Consider the following 20,439-nt stretch of genomic DNA (forward strand, 5'->3'; position numbering starts at 1 on the left):
GTGTAGTATGTAACTCCAACAACACCACTTACATACTTGCAGGCAGTGGGAAAATAAATGCAAAGTTTCCTTATCGAGATCTTAAAATCAGAATCGTAATTTGAGGAAAAACACACATAATCATATGTATACAAAATATATATATATCCATTAAAATAGAGCAGCTTGCAGCTTTCAGCTGTGGGGTGTGGGTGGGGTAATTTCGATCCCCAGGGAAATGTCTGAAAGACACTTTTGATTGTCACAACTGGAGGGGGTTAGTACTTCTGGCATCTAAAGGGTAGAGGCCAGGAAGGCTGCTCAACATCCTACAATGCACAACACATTCCCTCTGAACAAAGAATTATCTAGCTCCAAATGCCAACGGTGCCAAGGCTGAGAAGCACTGGAGTGCCTGACAGAACAAGAGGACAGCAGAGTTAGGGTATCAGAGAACTTCCGGAACAAAGGTCACGCTGACCGTCAAGTCAGAAGACATGGGGAGTGATAGCAACCAACTCTGCCACTATCTAAAGGGTAATTTACAACTTGGGATGACTGGTGGGATGTTTTCCCAATGACATCTTTCAAAATTTAGATCTGTAATAGATTATAAGAGGGATGTTATGGTTAACTTTTGAAAATGTCATCATGGAGAGCAAATACTATATTATGCTATCAAACAGACCTTAAAGTCACTGTCAGAGAAAATGTGGGCCAAGAAGAACATTGGTTTCACCCGGTACAGCATCATGTATTTTATATTTTGATGATGTGTCTCATTGTTCAAAGATTAGAATCTAAACCTGCCTTCTCAGAATTATGAAAGAGTCCTTCAAATACTTATCAATGGTTTATTGAAACAATTATGAAGACTTTATTGAGAATTTATATTATTCTCTAAACTAAGTTTTCATGGAAGATTTGTATAAGAAAATGAGATACGATAGAGGATGGGCTCAGACTCAAACCAGATGAATAATCAGTGGGTTGCTACACGGCAAAACAACTTTGCCCTTACATTATTTTGTACACATTTTAAGCGATGAGAGTTAGGAAGACAATCAAAGAAAATGAAAGTGAAAAGTGAGAGTGAAAGTCACGGAGTCATGTTCGACTCTTTGTGACCCTTGAACTGTAGCCCGCCAGGCTCCTCTGTCCATGGAATCCTCCAGGCCAGAATACTGGGGTGGACAGCCATCCGCCCTTTTCCAGGGACTCTTCCCTACCCAGGGATCGAACCCAGGTCTCCCACACTGCAGGCGGATTCTTTACCAGCTGAGCCCCCAGGGAAGCCCAAGAATATTGGAGTGGGTAGCCTATCCCTTCTCCAGCGGATCTTCCCAACCCAAGAATTGAACCAGCAGATCTTCTCAACCCAAGAATCGAACCACCTACATTGCAGGTGGATTCTTTATCAGCTGAGCTACCAGGGAAGCCCTCAAGAAAATGAAATATTCCCCAAACTTACTTTGGGGGGTTGAGACTAAAACCACTGGCAATTGTCAAGGAAAGAGAAACTGAGAGGACAAGGAGTTTGTGGGGCCTCACTCTGTGGAAGGTAACAGGATCCTGGAAACACGCAGGGGAACTGCCCCAAACAGCAAGCACCAGAGCTGCAGGGGAAGAGACACAGGCTGAGTGGCCGTCGTCACGGACGGCGCCTGATGAGAAGGCGCGGGAGGGGAATGAGTAGCAAACGTGTTACAGACCTTCAACAGAGCTAGGATTTCACGGGTTCTTGCAGGCCAAGAGAGATTCTGGAGGTTGTTAGAGTTCCTCTGTGGAGAACGTTTAGGGACTTTATTACTGGGAGTGCAATCTGTGCTTGTGAGGAGACTCACGCTGTCTCTGCTGCTGTAATATCACGGGGGATCCCACTCACTTTCCTTTTTTTTTAATGCTTTTTCAAAATCATTTATGTATTTATTTTTGGCTGCTCCGGGCCTTTGCGACTGTGTGCTCGCTTTCTCAGATTGAGGTAAGTAAGGGCTGCTCTTCATCGTGGTGCACGGGCTTCTCACCGGTGTGCAGGCTCTAGGCCCATGGGCTCCAGCAGCCGCGGCCCACCGGCTTAGCTGCCTCGTGGCATGTGGGCTCTTCCCAGACCAGGGATCGAACACGTGTCCCCAGCATTGACAGGTAGATTCTCATCCACTGAACCACCCGAAGTCATCCACTCGCTTTCTTTGCAGGGCATCGTATCTCTCTAGACTAAATATATTCTTCAAATGTAAATAACACTTTTTAAAAAAAATTGACATATTTTTCCTTTAAATATTTATAAGTTATTGAACCAAATTATGGAGACAAAAAGAAATATCAGTGTCTGCACTGAGATTCTTTATGTGACACTAACAAGCACTTGAACGCTTATTTACTTATTTTTTTTAAATTTACTTATAAGTTAAAATTTTGACTTAGTTCTCTTCAGATAAAGAAAAGTTCAAGTATTCCCTGAATTTTAAAGTGAATCAAGCATATAGTAATTTTTATCTGTCTGATATAATAAGTTAGAGGTTTAATCAACTGTATTTTCTTTGATAAATGAATTACTAAAGTGAAAAATATGTAAATTGATTTTTTTCTTTAGTATTAGTAAGAAGGTAATAATAATCATGATTGTATTCAATGATTTAGTGTATATTAACTAACTTTTAGGTAGCTGGAAAAATCTACCACTGTCTACCATAAATTTGCTGTTGGACATCAACACAGTAGTAAAATCATATAATTCCTATGTTTAAGAATAATATGGATATACTTCTGTTACAAGGAGAAATAAACGGAAAATTTTTTTCTATATGAAGTGATTTTTAAAAATAGTGATACAGAGCATAATTAATCCAGGCTTTAAAAAACAGTCTACTCTGGGGATGAAAAGGGTAAATAAAAGTTAGATATTTTGTAGAGTAAGGCACAAACATGTAAACTGAAAGCAACTTATTCACTGCCTACTATTTTCCTGATAGGTTGACAGAATTATCAATGTAAAATTTCGTGTGCATGTGTTTGGCTGGAAGAGGAACTACCAAGGAGTTATCTGATGCTTTGGGGTTCTCTGTTCTTATTTTGGACTAGACAAGAAAACAGCTGTTTCTGAATAGAACTGGAGTATGCAGTTCAGTTTGGAAGTCAGCTCTTCTGAATTAACCAAGCCTGCTCTCTCTGACTCTATATGCTAAAGTAAAATTTTGAAATTAATTAAAACAGCTTTCTCTCATGAAGAGATGAGCTATGATGGATATTTTAACAATTATCTGGGAATAAAATAATAACTTATTCATTTAATGAGTTTTTAGAGAAAGACATAAAACATCACAGTAATTTCTCCACATTCATAGAAATAATCTAATATTCCTATGCATAACTGTTACTATATGCCTGGCACTTACATAAAAACATAATTGGTTGTGTTAACATTGAAAATTTACTGAAATTAGAAGGCACTCTTTTATCATAGGTTTCATTTTTTAGAAATTAAAAAAAAAGAAGAAAACTAAGCACTTTCAGAAATTTAAAGAAAAACCTGGGCATTTTAGGTATTAAAAAAAAGATAACTGGATATTTCAGTATCTTGAAAGTATAAAAAGAACAGAATTACCTGTGGTAATAAGAACAGATACCTAGATATTTTTATTAAAAAAATAAACTCAAAATGAACTCAAGACTTATAAATGTAAGCCCTGAAACCATAAAACCTTAAAGAGAATACTGGCAGTAAACACTCTGATGTGGGTCTTAGTGATATTTTTGGGTCTGTTTCCTCAGGCAAGGACAACAGAAGCAAAAACTAACAAAGGTACTACATGCTCAGTCGCATCTGACTCTCTGTGACCCTATGAACTGTAGCCTACCAAGCTCCACTGTCCATGGGATTTTCCAGGCAAGAATACTTGAGTGGGTTGCTATTTTCTCCTCCAGGGGATCTTCCCCAACTCAGGGATCAAACCCACGTCTTCTGCATTGCACGTGGATTCCTTACCACTGAGCCACCTGGAAAGCCTAACAAATGGTATTACATCTCACTAAAAAGCTTTTGCAGTGTGGTAAACCACTTACAAAATGAAAAGGCAGCCTCCTGAATGGGAGTAAATAGTTTGGTGATATATCCAATAGGGGGTTAATATTCAAAAGAACACATGCATCTTAATATCTAAAAAACAAACAAACAACCCAATTGAAAGATGGGCAGAGGCAAAGGATCTGATCAGATATATTTCCAAAGAAGACATCCAGACGGCTAACAGTTATATGAAAAGATGCTCAATATCAGTTGTCATCCTGATGATGCAAATCAAAATCACAATGAGATATCACCTCACACCCGTCAGAATTGCCTCCTCAAAAAGACAAAAAATAGCAGGTGTTGGCAAGGACGCAGAGAAAAGGAAACCTCTGTGCACTGCTGATGGGAATGTAAATTTTTAGAGCCACGGTGGCAAAACAGCAGGGGAGGTTCCTCAAAAAATTAAAAAGAGAACTACCATATAATTCAACAATTCCACTTTTGGGTATTTACCTGAAGAAAATACAAGCACTATTTCAAAAAAATGTACGTATCCCTACGTTCACTGCAGCATTATTTACAATAGCCAAGATACGAAGCAAGCTAAGCGTCCACTGATAGACGAATGGACAAAGATGATGTGCTTTATATAATGGGCATAAAAAGAATAAAGTCTTGCCATTTGTGAAAACATGGATGGATCCAGAGGGTATTATGCTAAGAGAAGTAAGTAAGACGGAGAAAGACAAATATCCTATGATTTCCCTTACATGTGGGATCTAAAAGATAAAAACAAATGAACAAGCAAAACAAAAACAGACTCAGATACATAGAGAACAAACTGTCGAAGGGAGGGGAGTGGGGGGATGGGCGAAACAGGCGAAAGGTTAAGAAGCACAAAATTCTAGTTACGAAATAAATAAGTTACAGCATGAAGAATATAGTCAACAAGATTATAATAATTTTGTATAGTGACAGATGGTTACTAGATTTACTGTGGTGATCACTTCATAATATATTTAAATGTTGAGTCACCATGTCACACATCTGAAACTAACACTGTATGTCAACGATCCTTCAAAAAAATTAATTAAAAAAAGATGTCCAAGATACATTATTGGTGAAATAAAAATATTAAGTATGATCCCAGTTTCATCAAAACCAAGAACTGACATAACAGACATGTATTCATATATTCAGATAACATCTTTAACAGGGTATGCAAGAAGCAGAGTAAACATGAATGTTAGCAGGATAAAGGAATTTTATCTTTCATTTACACTATTCTCTATTGTTTGGATTTTTAAAACTATGAGTATATATTACTTTTATAGTACAAATAAACATTTTACAAAAGGAACTTTAACACCAACTTTCTTCCACTGATACATGAATAATGTAGGTTAGTACTTAGGCTAGCAAAAGTGAAATGCCTAAAAACAACTCACAGTACAAACACAAATGAAAGTTGTCAACACTTCTGTTTTCTCAAACCTCCTGAGTTGCTTTCCTCCCTGAGAGCACCGATAGTCTTCCTTCTATAAGATGTGAATTTACAGCACACTGCAATGAAGGTTTTCTGGAATGAGCTTGAGAACACATTCTCCTGTGGTACATGTTAATTTGGGGAATCTCTGGCCATTTGCAGAGTGTAATGAACAAGACGCATCCTCTCCTCTTGCAGAGGAAAAGCCAAATGCTGCCATCACCTGCCAACACTTCAATGAACCAGATGAAATGTTGGAAGGTATCTGGTACATTGAGCGACACAACAGGTGTGTTCCACTTGGAAAGACTTAGAAGATTTAGCAGCTGCCAAATGGTGTAATTTTACTTCTTATTCTATAGTTTGAATAGAAATAATAAAAAAAAAAAACTATTGAAGGGGTTTCTTTCCCTTTTTTTTTTCCTTAAGAAGTACAGACAATATGATTCTAAAGACTTCCACGTGAAGAAAGGGTTCAGTTCAGTTCAGTCGCTCAGTCGTGTCCGACTCTTTGCAACCCCATGAACCACAGTACACCAAAGGGTACAGTGAAGCAAACATAAAAAGGGATGTAAAAATGCAGCGTGAGGGCTTCCCTGGTGGCTCAGTGGTAAAAAACCCACTTGCCCATGAAGGAGATATTGGTTAGATCCTTGATCCAGGAAGATCCCACATGTTGCAAAGCAACGAATCCCCGGTGCCACTACCATTGAGCCTGTGCTCCAGAGCCTGGGAGCTGCAACCAAACTACTGAAGCCCACACGCCCTAGATGTGGAGGGCAGAGGGCACTGGCCTGAGAGCAAGGAGGCTGGGCTCCGACCAGCAGGGCTGCTCTGAATGAGCTCCTGATAGCCTTGCTGGGTCTATCTTGATTTCCTCATCTACGAAAAGGAGCTGACCAGAATCACCAGGGTTCATTTCTAAGGTTCCTTCCATGTCACTAATTCTACAGTTCTGTGAACTCAGGACCCACTCTGCAACTCTCGCCCCCAATTCTAGTTGCTTATCAGAGATCAGTTTTCATGTCCTTTTTTTCTTTTTAAGAAAAAAAAACTTATCTCATATATGATAATAAAAATAAAACTTGCACATGAAATTAAACATCTGATAGAATTTGTGGTAGGTTTATAAGGCAGGATCTTGATAAAATCAAACCATACATACTCTGATAAAGAAACTAAACTGAAGAAATGCAACTATGCCAGGTGCTAAGGAAGCCCAGTTACACATTTCTCAAGGGCTGGCTGTTGGCGTCATGACTCAAGAGTATACCCAAGGCATTTTGGTTACCTGGGACAGCATTAACATTTCCTGGGGACTTCTCACATAAGCTTAGATCATTCTTTATACTTTCTCCAAAAGGGACGTAAAACAGTATCTAACTATACATGTGCTATGTTCCACATGTGAACACAAATACGTATATGTAAGATTCTAGTGGCTCAGACGGTAAAATGACTGCCTGCAATGCAGGAGACGTGGGTTCAGTCCCTGGGTCAGGACGATACCCTGGAGAAGGATGTGGCACTCCAGTGCTCTTGCCTGGAAAATTCCATGGATGGAAGAGCCTGGTAGGCTACAGTTCATGGGGTTGCAAAGAGTCGGACACGACTGAGCAACTTCACTGGTTCGTTGGTAGTCTAATATGTGGATTCAGATAAAGTAGATCAAATTATGTTCTTCAACAAAAGAAATCCTTGTATCTTAAGCCTTAAAGCCTTATTTGAGCTCCATCTTCTCCAGGAGAATTTTTCTCCTTCTTTCCCTAAATGTATTCCTTGCCTCTAACACATCCTTCCTCTACCTATTTATGTTTTTAAATGTTTTACATGCACATCTACAAGTTCTTTGGATCTACCATAAATGAGATAGCCTGAAGCAGACCTCAAGGGTCAAGTGGGGTATCTGAAGAACTGTCTGTTGGGATATGAATATAAAAGTCCATTTCAAGCATGCAGATCAGTCTGTGAGAAGACAAGGCACACAAAATTTAAAAAATCAAGGACAGTCTAGACTGAGACTCCGGTCCGGTAAGCTCTGCTAAGGAGGGGAGCGGCGCAGACGGTGAGAACGGGGGAGTCTTAGAGGCAGGGAAGAGGCCTCCTTCCACAGGAGCACCGGGGCATCAGGAAGAGGCAGCCAGTGAGACGCCGGCGGAGCTCCTTGTAAGTCCTCTGGCTGAGGGAGAAGGAGCCCAAGGTTGTTGGGCAGGAACACGCTAAGGTGGATTCAGAGTCAAAGTTCAGCCTGACGCACAGGTGGGAAAACCAGTAAGCCAACACAAGTAAGGGCAGTGTCTTTCACAGCATCTCACCCAGCTCCTGACCCAGACCACAAATCTTGTGAGTTGTTACGATGACTCCATGCCGATGTCATAAATGCTTTCGCTGCATGTATGTCTCTAGGTTAAATTTATATTAGCATCTTCCTAAACTCTCAAATATGGTGAATTCCAAACAATGGATACTATTACACATGTGACATCTGCCCATAGCCAAATTCCATGCCAATCCTTTCAACTGTATCCACTGTGGTCCCCATACTATTACAGCCAACCACTGCCATAAATCCTGGCTGGATTTGTAACTGGAGTTTTACCAAGAATTGTTTGTGTTTCAATTTTCTGCAGCACAAGCTGTTCATTCACACATAAGCCAACCATGAACCACGGGGGCTGGAGTTAACAGTGGCCTCCTCTTAGCTCTCTGCTGCTGATTTTAGGTTGTTATGTTACACCTTAAGAGCACTCATCCTTGGGTACCTTGACATCTGGCTATAACATCCTTTATGTATCTTTGCAGCTCTTTGTGTGGTCACTCTTACACAATGGTTCTCAATGTTGGTTGTACATTAAAATCACCTTGAAAGCTTCTGCAATCTACCCATGCCAAGGCCCTATTCCAGCCCAATTAAAACAATCTGTGAATGTGAACATAGGCTTTTTTTTTTTTAATTTCTCAGGTGACTTTAATGTGAAGCCAAGGTTGAAACATCTGCTGTACACCAGAATTAAGAACTTCATCCCCTGGTTCATCTGTGCCCTCTTCCTCCCAACTCTTGTAATGTTCAAGAGAACAACCTGTCCAACCAATAACTCTAATCCCTTGACCAGCTCAATTCTAATGACATGTCCTTCAATTTCACTCCAGCCCTTATACACAACGCTGTGGATTTATCATAACTTTGAGCCGCCTGGCATCTGATTAAATAAGCAAAAGGACTTCTGGATTTATGGGTCATCATTTCAGTTGGTTAATTCCTTTCCTGTTTCACACTATGCTGCCACTGGGGTGTGGGGGGCTTGCTGCAACCTTGCTAAGTCTGCCAGTCTTCTCTCCATTCCACGTCCTTTCTGATCTGGCTGATCCTCCGTGGTGGGTCGCTCCTGTGATTGATTGACCAATGCTATCACGTCTCTTCTCCTCTGGTTCTCTGTCACACCCACAAAACCTCCAGTTATGCATCAGACCAAATCTGCCTTCTCCACTGCCAGGCCTAGATGCTGAGGATTACTGAGGGAAAACCCAACACAGAAAGATGCCACCAAGGCTTTTACGGTATTCAAACAGTAGCTCTCAGAACTACTCAGGAATCTCTTTGTTTGTCCCCAGTGAGCCCTGCTCCTGCTGTCCTTACAGGTATTCTCACAGTCACTATCCTTCCTGTCTCACTCCTATGACCCTCACATTGGAAGCAGACCCTCCTTCCTGTTTTGGAGAACATGGAGATATTCTCAATTTCCAAGCTTCCACGCTATCGACTTACCTGTATCCTCTTTTATGTTTACCTATTTTAGAGGGGTAATGCTCTATGCTCAGGACGGCCAGACAACACTCCTTTATGGAGGGGGCTGTCCTGGGGATGCTATGTCCTGGGGATGTCCTGGGGTCACACCTGTGGCCCCCACCCACTAGACATCAGTAGTACCTCTCGCCTTGCTGATATTTGCAGAAATTTCTCGAAGTGTTGCCAGATGTGTCCTGGGAGGCAAAAATCACCCTTGGTGGAGAACCATTGCTCTAAGCCAAGACTAATCTATCAACCTGTCTTTCCAATGGAAAGCTCCTGCTTCTGCTAAGATCCATGTGTGCTTTCTTTATCTGCCTTCAATGTGAACCTGTCCCCTTGGCTTTGACAACTTAGGACATGATTTCATGTCATTCCAGTATTTAGAAAGTCATTCCTGGAACCAGGTCATCCTCCAGCTACCACTTGACTTTTGTTTTCTTCGAGTGAAGCTCTGGGAATGTCTTCCACAGGTTCACTTGCGGAGGCCTGTTCTATCCATCAACCCTCATCACGTAGTGTGAGTCCCTGACCCGAGTGCTCACGTGCCAGGTCCTTGTGACGACATGCTGAGACCCTACCTGACCGGCTGTTTCTGACACTCTTGACTGTACCCTCCTTGAACCTCTCTTTTCCCCTGGCTTCCAGGCCACTTCTTTTTTCCCCTTCTTTCTCCTTTGATTATTCTTTGTTAATCTTCTTCCCTTCACCTGTAAAGTGGAAGTCGCTCAGTCGTGTCCAACTCTTTGCAACCCCATGGGATATATAGTCCATGGAATTCTCCGGGCCAGAATACTGGAGTGGGTAGCCTTTCCCTTCTTCAGAGGATCTTCCCAACCCAGGGATCAAACCCAGGTCTCCCGCATTGCAGGCGGATTCTTTACCAGCTGAGCCGCCAGGGCAGCCCCTCACCTGACTGTCCCTTAAGTCCTAGTTAAGTGTTCCACTGGGATTCTGTCCTTGGCTGCCTTCTCTCAGAGCTCTTTGCTCTGTGCCATCTCCTTTATTACAAACTTCAACTTTCTTCATATAATTCAATGAATACATTAATGCCCTCATTTTATTCTGAAGCTCTACCGTCTCTCAAATTCCAGTCCTGAATTACTAGCTCCCCAGTGAATATTTCTATCTGGGAGCCCTAGAGACACCACTAACAAATCAAGATATCTATAACAACTCATCACATCCTACTCCCACCATTCCCTTTCTCTATCTCCCCAAATTCTCCTTATTCCTTTATTATTTCTGTGGTACCACTATCCATGTAGCTGTATAATAAGTCTTAGCATAACCCTAGATTCCAACTTAATTAATCATATCTAATCAATCATAAAATCCTGCCTAATTTACCTTATAACACCTCCCCTCCATCTCTAGTAGTTCAGGTTTTTATGTACTTTTTTCAATGGCTTCTTCACCAATTTCCCAGCTCCCTCTAATCCAAACACCATGTTGCCGCCGGAATGGTATTTTTCTCCTGTAAATCTGTACATGTCAGTCCTTCTCCAGGGAATCCCCTCTGTCTGAAGGCTACAGTCTAAGCATCTGAGCAGAGCATGCTAGGCCTGGCTCCTATATTTTCACTTATCCTTCTTTCCATCAGGCCCTGTGCTCCCTACACACAACCATCCCATCCCATACCTTACCCAAACTGCTCCCTCTGCTAGAATGTTTTTTCTAAGATCATCTACCTAGCATATCCTTTTTCACCCTATAAGCCTCAGCTCAAGCCTGACCTCCTCCGGGAACTCTTCCTGGACTCCCTAGGGCATATTTAGAGGGTTGCATCTTCTTTATAGCTCCCACCATAGTCTGCTGAAATCACCTGCTTGCAGAGGTCTCACCCATCAGCCTGTAGGCTCCTCAAGAGCAGGTACCTTGGCTACTCAATCTTGTTAGCACAGAAGTAAGCACTCAACAAATACAGAATGAATGGCAGAAAAATACATGACAGGGTCAACTGTCAGAAAGCCTATCATGACATGGTATTTGTTTATATATATGTATATTTATATATATGTACATGTGTATATGTATATATACATATGTATATATGTATATAAATATATATGTACATGCCTGCCAGTTTATGGAGTCAAAAAGAACCAAAGTTACTCAGCCTAAGGTAAGAGTTAATGTCACATAATAAGTTAAATAAGTAATATATACGGTGGTACAGTGCTTATAAACTTTTCTACTAAGGCACTACCAGCATCAGAATTCTGCCTGATATCCTTAAGGAGTTGATGGCACAGGCTAAAAAATCATGACATTTCTCTGGCTGATTATATATCCATATTTATTTTAACCTGAAAACATTTAAAATTACTAACAAGTAAGAGGAATGCTCTAGAAAGATAGAGCATCTTTATTCTGTGGGCCCCAATGTTTTTTTAGCATAAATGTGGACCCTCAGGTGAGGCTGCTGACAGTGTCAGTATCACAGTTACAGAAATATGCGTTGAGTGGAAATAGCGTGACACTAAACGTCACAAGTTCCACTTTGGGTTCGCATCCTATCACTTGGGCTGTGACTTGGGGGTCTACTTTAATCTCTCTGAGCGTCCTCAGTTTCCATATCTGGAAAATGGCTATAATAAATATTTTCCTTATATATTTCATAATGTTGGTGGCAATATTAGGAGAAATAATAATGTAAACAATGAAGGGTATAAGCATGAAAAATGAAGTAGCATTTCATCCAGAGAGGGTGAAAATTAAAGTACATGGAATGCATATACTCGAAAACATTTACCTTCTGCGGAGCTGGAAAAGCTTTTTCCACTTTGGCTTTCTCCTTGGGGGTTAAAGGAGGGGATCTCTCCTTCACCTCCGGAGGCAGTTCTCGATAGAGTGCTAGAATGGAACAGAGAATTCACATCATCAGGTTGAGGAGCGCCGTTCCATGGGGGCAAAACAACAGTGGAGAGGAGCAGACATGTGATTAATGACGCTGCTGTTCACTTCCCTGGTCCCACAGTAAGCTGACCCAGCACTTATCATTAGGGCTCCTCACAGTCTTCGTTATCCAGAGCACAACTTATGATCTGCAAGTCTTGATCAGCAGGTTTCAGAAATGTAGGAAGTCTCATTTTTACTGACTATGTGTGTGGTCATGCACCTGCTTATTTCGTTTTATCTTAATCCACATTTACCGAGAAACTGCTATATGCAAGATCATCGGCTGGGTACTGCTGGAGGAGATCTGAAGAAGACCAAGGACAGTCTTTGCTCTCAAGGAGCTTACAATCTAGTCAGAGACAGATGTGTTCACAGTGAACTGCAATATACAACAGAGTGTGATATTGTTCTGAAGAGAGACAGTAACAAAGCCAAATTCTGACGTGGAGATGGTAAAAGCTTAACGGAAAAAGCAGCAGGTTTGTCAGACTGAAAAATAGGATTTTGCCAGGAAGAGGTGGAGAAAGGATAATTTGCAAATATGGTATGAAAGAAAGAAACATGGGACTGGACTATGTATGACACAGAATCTACTCATGGTGTTGAGTCTAAGGTTCTTATAATCTAAGGTTATAATCTGTATAATCCACTTATATGTATGGTGTTAAATCTAAAGTTATGTGGGAACTTTAAAAGGCTAAAAAGGAAATCTGTTTTGGTTAAATGACAGGCAACTCTGAATTGAGAGAAAGAGTTCAAAATTGAACCAAAATTGAACCTGATCAAAATTCTAAAATTATGAGCTACATTAATGGGCTTTGTATATAGGTTGATTTTATTATGGGTTTGTCTCTTACTGGAAAGGATGTTAGATATGATTAATGGAGGCTGATCTAATTTCCCTTTCCAGTGGCTTAAGATACAAGGGAAATGTCCTTTGTGATAACAAGGTACCAATGTCTTCTATTATATCATTCTCTTATTGGACAGGGCTTTCAACCGAATGGTTGAAAGAGGTTATTTGTGTATGTACACACACACACACACACACACACGTTCCCTCAGAGCATTTGCTTTGTATAACTGGTTTTGGATAAAGCAGAATTTCTCCTACTATTTTCAGAGTGGAATATGCTGCTGACAGTCATTTTTCCTCGAATGTTAAAACTGGGCAGGTGAGTTTTTGTTACATTCAGGTAAAAGCAGGATAAAAGGAAAGGAAAAGAACGCCTGATGAACTGAGAATTCAGTCACATTCTCAGGTTTTCTGAAAACTTTTTGTTTGTTCTGACCTTTGCAAACCTTTCTCAATAAGCAGTGACTAATGCAAAAAAAAAACCCATCAATTATTCTGGGGTACAATAAGGAATCACGGCATCAGAAGGACGTCCACTCCCTGAGACATGGAACTGCTTTCTGCACACAGCCACCAAGGATGGTCACGGTAGTATGCTTTGTAAGTTCCACTTTGGTTCTTATGGAAGAAAACCAAGTTTTACTGAATCTTTAATCCCCTGTGGATCAAATATCTATGGTTTTCCAATATATGCAAGCCTAAGAGGTTATTTCTGCAAACTAACTAGGTTTTAAAGTTAGCATCTAATACCCTTCCTGCCTGGATATACACAATCGTTTTATACCATCAAGTGAAAAAATACTTTAAATGTTTCCACTTGTATCTGGAAGAAATAACTGATTACAATATCTAGTTAAAATGAAAGATATTCTCCAGAGTGACTAAGACTGTGTAGGAAGCTCCTGGTTTAAAAACAGCAGCTACCCCTGCAGAATTCCAGCTGCTGGTCCTGTCCCTGGGAGGCGAGGGGAGCCACCTGGATGTCCGAGATGACCGGGGAAGTGAGAACTGCTGAGTGTAGGGGAGAGGCCTGGGAATTAACCTGTCTCCAGATTTCTTCCACACGGCCTTAACTTTTCTCCAGTCTGCATACTCCTTTAAACAGAGAAGTATATTTCAGATAAGAGTTTAAGAGTCATTAGCCGTTTAATGCTCAGAGAAAAAGAATTAAAGCCATGGCACAAAGGAAATTGAGAATTTTGTTATGAGAGAGAAAAGTGGGTAATTTTCAAGACACTTAGCACTTTGGAGGGGAGGAGTTTGCTGAAAGCTGCAGATGAACAAGGGAGGGGAAGGAGTTACAGTGAGATTCAGGCTCTTGGGGAGGGAGCTATGGGAAGGGCTGGGCACAGACCCGGAAGGTGGTGCCCCAAGAGAAATAATTTTATCTGGGCCTAGCCCCCGGCACCCAGGATTCATGGAAGAAATTCTTCCTCCTTTCCTTTATTTCTTTCCCTTATAAAAATTTAGAACTGAGGTTAGAAATCAATAGTGCTTTTGTTCAACCATAGTTTGGACTGAATGGAGTTTCAGAGACTAGCCCCAAACCAACTGTTATTTTAATAATTACTTTGCAGAAACAAAAGATTTGGTAAACATTCAAAATGGAGAGTGTTCTCTTGGCTGCCATTACTCTAGTTTTAATTAACAGAACTAAATGATTTTAGTGTTTCTGGAAGAAAGCTTAGAGATGGTGGAGTCCGACTTCCTCGTTCGGCGGGAAGAAACGGAGGCATCGCAGTCTCAGCTGTGACATCGGGATTCGCGCTCGGTTCTCCTGACCCCTGAGCATCCTGCTTTACCTGCCCCGCAGCGAGTGGACAGCCGAAGGGACGTGTTTTTCTGAAGAAGCGCTGCCACGCTCTCCCCTTGCTTCATAGTCTTTACCCTTTGTTTTCAAGCTGTCTGTGTTACTTCTATTTTCTCCACTCAAGGCCTGGCAGCAAATCTACAGCTTTCAGAATCTCGGATTTAGAATTTCTTCTCCAGCTCATTTCTTTTTCCTTTCACAAATGAGGGCTTAATTTACTTGAGACTGGAACAATCTATTGCAGCCTTTTTTTTTTTTTTTTTTGTGAGCAGGTGCCAGTTAAGCCTGGGGATACAACTAAAAAGAATGGGAGTTGAGGACCTAGAGGTTCTTAGGTGCCTGTCAACCTAGGAGTGGCAGGAGGAAGGATGACGCCAGTGTGTGTGCAGCAGGTGGCCGGGAAAAGGGGCTGAAGGAGGCTGGTAGCGAGATGGGCAGGTCCCCTGGGATGGAAGTCCATGAAGCCGGTATTCCAATCTCAGAATGTTATAGCTTTTGAGTGTACTAATGCCCCCCTCTTTTTTTTGGCAACATGAGAATGAAGAGCAATACCTCATTGGTAAACACATGCAAAAATAACAAGACAGCAAGTTAAAGAGCAGAAGATGATAAAATCTGGGACCATCAGTTATACCATATTAGTAAACCAGGAAGAGAGCATAAAACTTACTTTCACTAGCCACATGATTAGCTGGAAAATAACCTTCCTGTCCCTTCCCTATGCTGCCATACCACCAGTCTTCATTATCTTTGAAAAACACTCGGATAATGTCTCCGCGATGGATGGTTAGTTCATCTGATCGATTCGCTGTGTAGTCATAAAGAGCCACTACCTAAGGGAGAGATAAGACCACCACAGCTTTATCACAACTGTACCACAGAGAAAACCCCCAACACTCACTTCCTCTTGCAGAAGAGCAGCTGAAACCAAAGCAGTACTTTGGTGAGTCTGAGGCTGTCTCAAGGTTTGCTAATGGGATCAGGGGTGGTGGGAACACAGCAGGAGCAGCGAGATAAAAGGCTGTGGGATTGAGAAATGGTCATGAGCATTCAATACACTAAGATTAGCTTCAAAATAGCAGATGTTAATTTTTTTTTAAGTAAATTACTTGTGAAACAAATATAAAAAAAGAAGCTCACACATCATTCACTGTTAGAATTGTTTCATTCTACCTTTTGGTCCCATTCCCTGGGCTAAGCAGAGGCATCAGAAAAAAAAAAAAAATCTCCAGAAGGTCAACACTTCTATGAAACAGGAAAAATGCAATGGAATGACCAGATTACATAATTTCATTGTGATCATTTGGGTTTACTGTCAATGTATCTTTTTGTGATGTATTTCTATACAAATACCATTTTTTTCTGGTATATCAACAATCTAAATTTACCTTTAAAAACACCTTGATAAGCTTATTTTCAAGAGACACAAATTTAAGAGGCAAGGCATTCCTATGAGAACCCTCTTTCTCTGTTATGTTAAAGTAGTCACTATATTTGATTCTTTTTTCTCTTGAAAAATCAAATTCAAAATGAATGGCTGCAGAGGCATCTACAGATCCCTTACAGAAGTTACAAGAAGGAAGCAAACCTCAACCCACTTCAGACATGATGCAGTGTATATAAGTAGGACATAATATAATATAAAGAATAGACTACTTCCACTTTTTTCCCTATGCAAATAGAATTTGAAAACTTATGGGCTATACAACTATAATGTAATGGAAAACTATCATTAGGACCCTTTGCATTTAGGTTGAGTACTGATTTACTCACCTAACAAGTATTTATTGAAATCCTAATGTGCCTGGTTCTGTGTTAGGGACTGAACGTACAGTGATAAATAGGATAACTTCTAGAAGGGGTACCTTGCTTAGGCTTTGCCAAGGAATGAAAGATAATTGGGAAATAGCTAGCTGAAAAGATGGAAAAGTGTGTCCCAGGCACTGCACCCCACGTGTGAGAGTCCAGGGAACAGAAACCCCAAATAGTTCAAATATAGTGGGAGTCTGGCATTAGAGGGAAGAATCTGGATAGAAGGTGGGAGAGGCTGAGGCTTCGGGAGTAAGTAGGTGCCAGATCATACATGCTGGAAGGTTCAGACTTACAGTATGGGCCATGGGAAGCAAGGAATTCCATAACAGCTTATAAAACTCTTTGTGGTGCCCTTAATTAATTTAAAATATTTATTAACATATTAACCAGAAGATTTTAATGGATACATTTGGAATCGACTGCTGTCACTATACAATATAAGGGCAGTGATGATAATTAAATTAAATGGTAAAAATACAATTCCTATTGTACTGCTTAGCACAGGCCCTAGTTTACAACCTGTTATGTAGGATGTTGTTTAAAGTTGACAAATCTTTTGTAACTTTCAGTATACTGACGCCAACTCACTCATGTACAAGTGGGACTTTTAATTTTTTCCTCCATTCTTCCTTCTCCAAACCTCTTCCCCTGAATTCTCCTGTTGTTGCTCTATCACAGAAGAGGAAAGCGAATTAAAATGTGCCTGCCATGTGCTGGGTCCCTTGCAAGCTGCTTAGGTGAATTTTCTTACTCAACCTTTGTGACAATCCTGTTGAGGGCAGAAAATCTTATTTCAATTTCATAAACGAGAGATTTGATATACAGAGAAATTTAGTAACTTACTTAAAGTGAACTAGTAAGTGGTAGAATCAGGATTTAAACTCATGTTTTTTTTTTTTTTCTTTCATTTTTTTTTTTTTTTAGATGAAATACATGTACAGGCCATCTTTGTCTAGTATGAAACATGGGACAGCAGCAGCAGAGGAAGGGATGAGGGACGTGATACCCTAATCACTCACGGAGATAAGGCACATTTTTGGACAGTGGCACATGGGCAGTCGGCTGTGCTGAGAAGACTGACTCCCTGGGTCACCTGCAGGCCCACTGTGCCCCTTTCCTGACACCTGAGACCCCGTCCCAGAACCCGCCTGGGGATTTGTTTCTATCGTGCTTCATCCTGACATGCCTGTAGAAAGAGGAAGAGATACCATGAGCACACGTGCACGGAGAAAAGGCCCCATGAGGATACCGCGAAAAGGTGGCCGTCTGCACGGCAAGGAGAGAGGCCGGGAGGAACCAGCCTGGCCGGCCACTGGATCTTGGACTTCCAGCCTCTAGAACTGTGAGCAAATACATTTTTGTTGCTTAAGTACCCTATGTTACAGCTGTTACATCAGCTCTGGCCAAGTAAAACAGAATACAGTCTCACAAGCTGATGATGTCAAGTGAATCACGAGTTACCAACCTCTTACGGTATTGCCACTTTGCACTGGCACCCAGCTAACGGCACTGAGGTCCACACCCTTATAATCTATCTCCTGATGTAGAAACAATGTCCACATCACTAACCTCCACAACTACCACCCTCAGGACAGAGACTACACTCCCCAAGCTGCCCTGTTTTGTCACACCATGACTGACATTTAGGTGAAAACCTGCTGTCCCCTGAGAACTCAGTATATTTCACAGCCAACAGCTCAGATGTGGGCAGCAGCGGTGTTATAACATGGCCATTCTATCATCATGCTGGAGACACGTGGCAAAAGCCACGTGGATCGTGAGAATCTGCTTGTATTCCAGTGTGGCTTTTTTCTTTTAGAAATATTTATTTTTATTTACTTATGTGGCTGTGGCAGGTCTCAGCTGCAGCAGGCAGAGCCTTTTAGTTGCAGCAGGTGGGATCTAGATCCCTGGCCAGGGACTGAACCCAGGCCCCCTGCATTGGGAGAGCAGAGTCTTAGCCACTGCACCACCAATGAAGTCCCGTTGTGTGCTTTTCTCATTATCTTCTCATTTGAAGACCACTTACTCTCTTCTGAGGCTTCCCTGGTGGCTCAGACAGTGAAGAATCTGCCTGCAATGTGGGAGAACCAGGTTCGATCCCTGGGTTGGGAAGATTCCCCTGGAGGAGGAAATGGCAACCCACTCCGGTATTTTTGCCTGGAGAATTCCATGGACGGAGGGCTACAGTCCATGGGGTCACAAAGAGTTGGACACGACTGAACAACTAACGCTTTTGCTTTCACTACTATTACTCTCTTCTGAGCATCACAGTACACACAGTAAACTCTGCTTCTTTTAATTTGGCAGTGCCTTCGGCAGAAGTCATGTCTTCCCCATCTACAATTAGATTTCATGGTCATCTCACTGTTTCAGGATAAAGTAAAGCCATACTGGGAGCTTTATTCTCCAAGCATTGGTTGGAAGACACAATTTCATGCAGTTTGGTCATGAATTAATACTATTTCTATTTTCTTCTTATTTTGGTAGGTCTTGTCACAGCAAATTTGTTCTGACCACTCTCTTGAAAAGTATCTTCTATAATGTACATTTTGTGCATATGGTAGTCTGCACATAGGTGTCACAAAATATCATTCTTCAGTCATGTTGGACTCTTTGCGACCCCAAGGATTGTAGCCCACCAGGCCTGTCTGTCCATGGGGATTCTCCAGGCAAGAATACTGGGTGGGCTGCCATGCCCTCCTCCAGGGGATCTTTCCGGCCCAGGGACTGAAGCCCGCATCTCTTATGTCTCCTGCATTGGCAGGACGGTTCTTTACCACTGGGAAAGCCCTCATTCCTCAGTACTATGATCCAAATATTGAACTGACGAAATCTTTGTGAAATTATCTTGACTTATGAAATCTTTTAGCAATCTTTATTTTTTGACAGAAATTTAAAAATATGTGTTTATGTGCTCACATTGGTAATGACAGGTCTAGGAAATAAAATCTTCCACAAAATCCACTTGGTCACCCTGACCATTATTGACATATTTGAAACAGAGTTCCCTCTCTTACTTAAAGCTTGCTGAGTTGCTTGGGCATAATCTCTCATGGCAGAAGGGTCACTGGCAAGCTTTATTTTTTGGGATATATTTCTCAGACTTCTTAGCAGTGCTTGCCAGATACTATATCTTGGTTTAGGCAGAGTCTGCTAGGTTACCATAAGACATTTAAGTGAATTCCTCTTTGCATTATCTTCTGCGAGGTTTTTCATTATAATAGTTGTCTCTCAAGACTTCTCAATGGATACCACTGTGCTGAAGGAACATTAACCAATATTCCTCAATAGCCAATGTTCCTTGCAATGTTATCCGTGATGCAATCCAAAAATTAATACTCACAATGACCCCAAGTCATTCAACCAACCAAGTTACGTTGAATAAATCATACACTTGAGCACTTTCTCCTCCAACGCTGCTTCTGTGGGTCCATAATCGTCAGGGAGTTTCTTCGTGCTCGACTGCAATGAGGCACCTCTTCCCTTTGGTTCTTACTTTGCTACCCTGATTTCAGATTCCTGCCCTTCAGACCAGTAAAAGAATAAATTTTTCTTCTTTTAAACCGCACTATGTTCATGATAATTTGACACAACAGTCCTGGAAAACTAAAGTATATGTAGCTTACTGTGGTGAGTGCTGGATTTTCTCGTATTCTTTTAAAGACTGTTGGACATTTTTCTGGCAGGTAGTGACCTGAGATTGGTTTGACCCTTTTCAGGTTTGCTTTCAAGTTTTGTTACAGCATATTCAGGAAGATTTTTCTCTAGGACTCAATAATCTCCACTACCAAGGTGT

The 20,439-nt window shown here is 41.3% G+C and overlaps 1 protein-coding gene across 7 annotated transcripts in view; it reads right to left on the reverse strand.

The window, feature by feature from the left end:
• AHI1 (Abelson helper integration site 1) overlaps positions 1-20,439 on the reverse strand; it is a 209,137-nt gene that overhangs the window by 24,914 nt on the left and 163,784 nt on the right. For all 7 annotated transcript variants that reach the window (XM_043456928.1, XM_043456931.1, XM_043456929.1 and 4 more), the window contains 2 exons: positions 15,499-15,661; positions 12,017-12,117 (listed from right to left, as the gene is read on the reverse strand). In XM_043456928.1, coding sequence (XP_043312863.1) covers positions 12,017-12,117; positions 15,499-15,661 — 264 coding nt within the window. The remainder of the gene's footprint in view (positions 1-12,016; positions 12,118-15,498; positions 15,662-20,439) is intronic.

Source organism: Cervus canadensis, chromosome 33 (assembly GCF_019320065.1).
Source record: "Cervus canadensis isolate Bull #8, Minnesota chromosome 33, ASM1932006v1, whole genome shotgun sequence".
Classification (NCBI taxonomy): Eukaryota; Metazoa; Chordata; class Mammalia; order Artiodactyla; family Cervidae; genus Cervus; species Cervus canadensis.